This window comes from Pseudorasbora parva, chromosome 1 (assembly GCF_024679245.1).
Source record: "Pseudorasbora parva isolate DD20220531a chromosome 1, ASM2467924v1, whole genome shotgun sequence".
In the NCBI taxonomy this organism is placed as follows: Eukaryota; Metazoa; Chordata; class Actinopteri; order Cypriniformes; family Gobionidae; genus Pseudorasbora; species Pseudorasbora parva.
The window spans coordinates 50,089,583-50,097,978 of record NC_090172.1 but is presented as its reverse complement, the minus strand read 5'-3'; the positions used below and the strand labels follow the sequence as shown (position 1 = coordinate 50,097,978).

At 35.9% G+C, this 8,396-nt stretch overlaps 1 protein-coding gene across 4 annotated transcripts in view; it reads right to left on the bottom strand.

Moving 5' to 3' along the window:
• Nucleotides 1-2,642: 2,642 nt before the first annotated feature.
• The window catches only part of cers3a (ceramide synthase 3a), a 31,726-nt gene continuing 25,972 nt past the window's right edge, over nt 2,643-8,396 (bottom strand). For all 4 annotated transcript variants that reach the window (XM_067444812.1, XM_067444826.1, XM_067444831.1 and 1 more), the window contains exons 8-11: nt 7,337-7,465; nt 6,786-6,892; nt 6,462-6,615; nt 2,643-4,241 (exon numbers count right to left, since the gene is read on the bottom strand). In XM_067444812.1, coding sequence (XP_067300913.1) covers nt 4,110-4,241; nt 6,462-6,615; nt 6,786-6,892; nt 7,337-7,465 — 522 coding nt within the window. In that variant the 3' untranslated portion in view covers nt 2,643-4,109. The remainder of the gene's footprint in view (nt 4,242-6,461; nt 6,616-6,785; nt 6,893-7,336; nt 7,466-8,396) is intronic.

The window sequence follows — 8,396 nt, the reverse complement described above, 5'->3', positions numbered from 1 at the left end:
TACAACAGTATGAGCAATTGAAAAACTCATTTATCAGCAGTCCGTACCCTGAGAACGGCGCTCTTGTGAGTGGATAAAGTTCATTAGAGTAGGTCAGCAGAGGCTTTAATCCTATTTCAAGTGCTTTGATTTCTCATTCCTCTTTGCCAAAGTACCACATTAAAATTACTGCTGCTTCCTGTGGATAGCAGGGTCGCTGGCACAGCCAAGTGGCCCGTAAGCGATGGCCATGGCAAAAGGTCTAGGTTGCATATAATGGTGCTATGATGATATCTGAGCACAGTGCAGAATTTATAGCAACATAAATCTGTCAATTGTAGTTTGAAAGTGTACTTGCAGTAATAATGCACTGAAATTCATAATCACTGAGCCGCAAAGCAACTATTCACAAAGCCTGAGAAAATTTCCCATAGAAAGTTAATTACATACATAATTTGAGGTCCATGTCCATAAATAGTTTAGGATGAGCTTTGTGTAATATGAACAACAGTGTGATACTTACTTTAGCAAACACGATGATCATGTTTAGGAGGAGAAACGTTGTTTTTTGTATATTAAAGCAGAACAAGAGATCACCTGCATGACAACATGGTTCAAGGTAGCCCAGATCCTTACAGTCATCCCTGGAAAATACTTTACAAGATAGCCTACTGTACTTTAAAAGACAGCAGTTACGTATGAACACAAGCACAGCAATCAAGCAACGTGAGACCAAAAATAATTAAGCACTGTAGAACACTTGTGTGCTTATTGCAGAGGTCAAGAGTGTGGTCAACTGCTCCCCCTAGTAGTTAATAGAGGCAGTACACTAAACAAAGACCTTGTTCGGTTGGGGTGGCAGTTTGTGCCATTTTATTATGCCATTAAACTGAATGAGTGCCCTTTACACACATTGATTTTAAAGGGACAGTTCACTTAACAAAACTGTTATTCTGTGGTCATTTACTCACTGTCGTGATTCTTGAAATTTGTTAATGAGATTTAATAGTTAGGACAGTTGGAATGGTTAACCACTTTTCATATAGAAATAAGCAACTTCCTATCCAACTTCCAATATTTCCTTTGTGTTGCATTATATGTAAAATGTATAAATTTAATAAAACATTTAAAATATAATAAACTTTAATAACACTTATGGGAAATACATATTCACTATAAACTACAACTCATCATGTATAATAAGGCCTTAATATGTGATTTATATGTACTAATAAACAGCCAATATCCTAGTAATATGCATGCTTATAAACAAGTCCAGATATTTAAAAATGGGGGTCCATAAAACATAGGGAGAAAAAAAACATGACATTACTACACTGATAAAAATGATTCTGTGGTAAAGTGAATACCAGAGCAAAAAACAAATGTAATATAATATTAGTGTAATATAAATTACTCAATTGAAGCATGTAGAAATTAAAGTGGAAATATCACAGTATAAAATTAAGTAAAACCTACTCAACTTTTCTGATACTGGTGTTCCCATCATGATATTGGTGTTCCCATCATGGGGTTTGAATTATAAGGTATATATTTTGCTGTTTTCCACTGTTTTATCATTGCTTTTTTTTTTTTTAGGTTTAGTAACTTTTATATATAGTATAGTTTATATATAGTAACATTTATAATCAAATTGACCTATCATGTGTGTTACTGTCATTGTGCATGTGTACCAAGTGTTGAAGTCTCCGAGTCCCACATTACTTGCTTCTATTATGTAGATGGTGTCTACACAATATCTATTGTATTGTTTACTTAGATGTTTCTAAGTTTAATTTAATTGAATTCAATGTTATATGTTATAGTATTTGAGTTAAAAAGTTTGTTACATTTACTTAAAGGTGCACTATGTAATTTTTCTGTCCGCTAGAGGGCGCCTGTTCAAAACAAAGGCAAAGTTTGATGACGCCAAGTTTGAGCGCAGCATGTTAGGACATGTGGTCTTCACTTCACAGCCAGTGGAAAAGAGTTGGGATAGGACGGGCACAAATCATATTCATAGATGTGATTATTAATGTTACTGTAGTATTAAGCAGAGCAGACCAGGGGCGAGTGCTGTGGAGCTAAAGGAGGTCGCTGGAGTGAGGTATGAGGTAATGCAGCTCTGTTTATTATAAGATACATAAATAAATACATTTGAGTGTGTTGAAAATTATGTTATGACGCTACTCTTTTTCTCTTTTTCTGCCAAATAAAGTTGGAAACCGAGGGTAACGCAGATATGACAAGTGACAGGCGACTCCCTCAGATGTCCCAGTTCCTTGGTTAAAAAAGCAATTTTTTCACAATTTACAAATAGTTGGAAACATTTGTGATATCGTAAGTACTCAACTGATCAAAATATATATAACACTGGCCTGGTAGCTTTTGGATATTTTACTGAAAATATTTTACATAGTGCAAATTTAACTTAGTTTTGTTAAATTTGTTAACTTTGTTAAGTAGATTTTACTTAATTCTATATGTGAAATTAAAGTAATATTTACTCAATTACTTCATGAATGTTAAGTTCAATGATTTTACTTGATAACAGATATTTACAGAGCAGTAGCGGTAAAATTGACTTAAAATGTGTTAGTGCAAATTGTTAGTATATATACAAGTTATTTTTATCAGTGTATGAACATTAACTAACGATCCGATTAAAAGCAGAAATATTAGATCATCTTTATTACAATAAATTAGAATTAAACAATTTAAAAAATATCCTTCAATTAAGCCTGTACATTTTCAGTGCATGAAACAGTAAATGCACTACCTACATTCTCAAAACCATCTCTGCTGATCTGTGGGTCTTTGCATCACCCCCAGAGAAGCATAAATGATTTGTCATACACGTATACAGTATAAAGGACCTCATTCACCTGTCATACAACTAATTAAACAGCCTAAAACACTCGACAAATCAGTCACTCACAGATGTGACTATTCAACCAGTTCATAAAATATCAAAAAGACATATTACCACATACAGCATTCTTCAGATATACTTAGGTAATTCACATACATAATGTGTCATGAAAACGTGTACACTAAACGCGGGAGCATAACAATTTGATAGATAGATAGATAGATAGATAGATAGATAGATAGATAGATAGATAGATAGATAGATAGATAGATAGATAGATAGATAGAGAGATAGATAGACAGATAGACAGACAGACAGACAGACAGACAGACAGACAGACAGACAGACAGACAGACAGACAGACAGATAGACAGATAGATAGATAGATAGATAGATAGATAGATAGATAGATAGATAGATAGATAGATAGATAGATAGATAGATAGATAGATAGATAGATAGATAGATAGATAGATAGATAGATAGATAGACTCTGACTGACTGAGAGTCCTTCCTTTTCAATGACAGCTGCTGATTTCAGTTGAGCATGATGCCATGTGGCGACTGCCATTTGGGAGTGCAGATGCAGATTATGCCTAGAAATGCATGAGAAACCATCAGTGCAGAGACTCAGTGACCTCCAGCCATCAAAGGTTTATGCAAATAGCAGTGTGAACACCATCATACACAATGTAGGACACATCCAATGTAGACTTTAAGAATTTAAGAGCCAAAAGAAAACATCTGCTCTCCACCGTTAGAGCCCCAGCTCCAGTGTCCAGACGTTAAAGTGATACAAGGGTAGGTGTTATTCTTCAAAATCACTCGCAAGAAATGTAGACTTGAGATTTCATTTCAGTTCTTAATAGACTCAGAGGTTGATGTAAAACACGGCGGATGAAGCCTCGATGGACGATGCCAGACGGCGAGGGTAGCCAGTGTGACATGATCTTTGAGCTTCAAAACCAATGAGGAGTCTATTAAACCTTACAAGGGGTTTCTTTTTCTTTGTGCAATGTTCTTTTATAATTGCCCATGTGATCCTGTGCCACACACAAAAAAAGTTGTTAGTTGAAACAAGGAGGGAAAAGTTTTAAAGCAGGATAGAAAAAAAAACTTGGATTTAGTTATCAAAAGATGCAATTTGTTTTGAGAAGTATCTGGCATATTCTGTGCGGAAATACATCGAAAGTATGTTTTTGGCTCCTTGCATCCCTGAGGGTAATTCAAAGTCATTCACAGTATAAGCAAAGACATCTCAGTGATGTTTAGCTCCTCCTCCTCCACAGCCATTGGTCACTTTCACATGTCTGCCATTCTCCTCAGTCACACTGGTTTCCCCGTCCTCCTCCTCGTCTTCCTCGTTGTCACTTCTCTCATCTTTGGTTAACTATTGAAAAGGTTGCATTTTGGGGAAAAGAAAAGGGCGGAGTTAAAATACTTTATAGTGAACACAACATCTAAGATCTTGATTGAAAAAGAAAATTTGAGTGGTGTTTACCCATGCTAAACTATTCGAGGGTGTTGTGGGTGGTTGCCAGGGTGTTGCTATGTGTTCTGAGTGTTTTTTACATACCACAGTTTAGTAGGTGTCGCGATACTTTACAATAAGCATTGGTTAAGGTTAGTTAACTAACAAGAGCAATCATTTTTTTACACTATTTATTAGTCTCTGTTAACATTAGCTAGTTCATGATAGCTCAGCTCCATTAAATAATATTAACAGATGCAACTTTTGAATGTTAATATTAACTGAGATTGATGAATGCTTTTGAAGTATTTTTCCATCATGTTATTTAATGTAGTTATTTACAAATGGAGCCTTGCTGTGAGGCGTTCCTGTTTAATACTTACAATTACATATTTGTTTAAAATCACTATAAGCAGTAGATTTATTGATCCTTAGCTTAGCAAATATTTGACAATCAAACAATAAGCAAGCTGATCTTTGAACTTCCTGTACTTTGCAAAATCAAAATGAAAACCACAGCATCTGAAATCTGAAAATGCAGCCAGTCTTGAAACATTAACAAAGCTAACAAGCTATTTGTAGAAACCAGATGCACAAGTACACAATCCATCATCCATAGCAAATGAATCCGTACAGTCTGATGTGCCCTAAATCACGGCTAATTAGGTCCCTTCGAGCAACAGGCTGCACAGGTACACAGAGAAGAGAAGCGATTGAATCTGGCATCACTCATCCGCTCTGCATTTGCGAGAGATCATGTACGCTGCCAATGCAATCACTCTCAAATTATGACTCACCTTTTTCAATAAATTGAGCTGGAGTGAAAACAATGGAGCACTAAACACAGGCTGGCAGGGCTTATTTTAATCAGAAAGCGAGTGTGATGGGAAATAACAGAACAACGCAGCGGACCAGGATAACCCATCCCCGTTAAAAGCTCATGTCATTTGTGTTTGGAGGATAATTCATGCAGGATGACTTTGCCTCGCTGTAACTGCCAAATAATGCATTTCATAGGCTTTACATTAAGACAGTGTTTCCTACAGGGTTTTGCTGTTACAACAGGAATCGCTGACCCAAAATTACATAAAAAGTTTTTGGAATGTTTTAAAAGAAGTCTAAAAATTAAAAATTATGTTTGTTATATTTTACAGTATGATGAATATTAGCAACCAGAGATACTTAATATTCAACACATGGAATTGATATCAATGATTTTTCAGGTGTGAATTTGTTGTAGAATGCGGTTGTCACTCCCATACATTTCCAAACTGACAAACTGGAGACAATCGTATTTAACGGCAGTGTTAATCTTTATTGGCGCTCACCCAGCACTTACACGCAGCATAGTTACAATTGTGTTCCTGGGCTGTACCGACCCACACTGGAATAACCAGTATAATGGGATTGTTAACTAGAGCAATGAAGCCAGCACTGATGCAATAATAATCACAAAAGGATATTTAAGTGGGACAATAAATGAAAACTGTGTCATAACTGAAAATGAACCTGCTCACAAAACAACAGACACATTTTCTTTAAAAGTCAGTTATAAAATCAAACAGCCAATGCAGGGCAGAGCGTTTAGAAATTCCGGACTGCTTATTACAAAATCATACAGTCTCGGTTCTATCAGTTGAGTTGATTGACATCTAGCCCGAGGGTGGTAAGGCAATAGTGTTAATGGTATTTGTTAGTGACACATGGCCTACGGGCTGCATAGATGCATCTCATTAATTGTTTTATACTTGAGTCATTCAGATCTATCTACTGCTCCTGGAATGATTTTATAAATGGTTTTATAAAGCATTCATGGCTTTTCACACAACAATTAACCCCCCCCAACCCGATGCTTTTAACCCTGGGTTAAGATCTTTAACGACTGCAGTGCCAAAGGTATAAAGTGCTAAAGTGTTACGACGAGTTGTTTCGCGCAACAGACAACTAATCATAATCTGCCTGAATGCTTGCCTCATTAATTATTCATTAGCTTTGTACAATCACAGAAACTTGTCAGAAGGGATGCATACATTCATCTCCATTTCACTTGTCACTTGTTCAAGACCTGAGACAGATTTATGACACAACATAATCTAATAAAACCTTCCCAAATATAAATGTAGATGGAGATCAACTTACACTTCCGAAAAGGAACATCTTCACCATACGTAGAATCAGATACCCCCAGAACATGTGGAGCATCAACAGGATGACAAGCATGAAGTTAAAAAAGTAATATCCAAAGAATGGTGGGTAATAGTCAGGCGGGTAAACCCATGTGCAGTGAATGATCCTGGTATAAAGACACATGAGAGATTTTTACAACCTTTATTAATATCTGTATGAATAAACAAATAATACACATACAATATACATACGTTATGTAAACTACACCCGAGACTCTTCATAAAAACGTATATATTTTTTTATTTTGTACATCATAGCAGAATAAAAAATACTCACCAAAATGGAAAGATTATGAGTCGTGTTACTATGAAGATAGCAGCAAATACCACAAAGATGCCGTTGCACGTTCTTTCCCATTTGGCATAGTTAAAGATCTTGGCAGACTGCAGAGAAATAACACAATAAAAAAATAGGTGCAGTTTCAGCAGTACAGCGTCAACCATATGAAACTAATAACATCAGTCATTCAATTTGCACTGTTTAAAGTCACCATGAAATCCATGAATATTGCAGTGTTTACTATAAATGATGCATCTGTGCACATCATTTTTTTATTTTTTTATTCATCAAAATAACGTCCCTTCCCTCTTTCAGCTGACATGAGATCAACCAATAGCAAACAAAAACCATCCAATCAATTCCCAATAGACAAAATCAAGTCCCGGACAACATTTTTTCTTTTTTCCAGAAGCTGTCTCTTTCAAATATAAGTCACAAAGAAGAAAAGACTATTGCAACTTTCATTTCATGGTGACTAAAATGCGATAAAAGCCTTAAAAAATAAAGAAAGATTAATCAAATAAAGTAAGATTCGTCATATTATTAACCTCCAAAAGAATGTCTGAAGAATCATGAATGAGCATGACCAGGGTCCCGACCCGGATGTAGTTTCCGCACCAGGAGAAAGCCAAGAGTGTCAGTGTGGCCCAATGATGGATGATCTGTTCTTTAAAGTCCTGAAATACAGATATACAGATATTATTCTCTGTGCCAGTGAAAAAATGTGCTGTTAGATGAGATATGTATCTGAAATAAAAACAAAAACAAAATCAATCTAGTTTTAAATACTAGATTACAATAGCTTTCATTGTCTGTCTTTATTTTGTTTAAATAATGATTTGGGGCCGTATTCACAAAACATCTAAAGGTTAAAAGTAGCTCCTAACTTGGTGATTTAGGAGAAAATCTTAAAAATAATGGACATGTCAGTCCTAATTTTGAGACTCTTAAATGTGTGCTCTAAGAGTATTTCACAAAGCTTTATAGCGCTAAAACCAGCTCTTAAATCTGTAAAAAGTCAGGGTAGTCAAGGAGACTCCTAGTCCTAAGTCACTATGACCAAACAATCCTAAAATAGCTTTTGTCGGCAAGCCGGCACAGCAATCCACCTAAAGACCCTGACAGGCTATAGGCGATAGCCAATAGTCTTGAGTGCTGAGCCTTTTCTCCTTAAAAATGCAATACATATTTTGATTTTAATCTGCGATGATATAAGACAGGGGTTTTCAAACCTGCGGCACATTTTTTCTGTGTCCGAAAACCTAGGCAGCTGACACGTTGCCTCGTTGCCTTATGAGACAATGACTTTGTAAGGCAGCGTTTTGTGCACGAAGGCACCTTCACAAAATGATTTCGGACAGACTTCTAAAGCAGTGTAACATTTTAATGATCTACAACAAAATAGAGAGCGCTTTGGTGAGAACTAAACACATATTTAATAACTACATTAGTCATTTCTCGCTAGAAATGACATCAGAAGTGAAAAATATTCATAAAAAACATACATTTACACACAAACCCACAAACTTTCGGACGCCATCTTATTTTTTCCCCAACTCAACTGTCACTGAATGGAAAGCAGATTGTGGAATATCAAAGGCAGCGAAG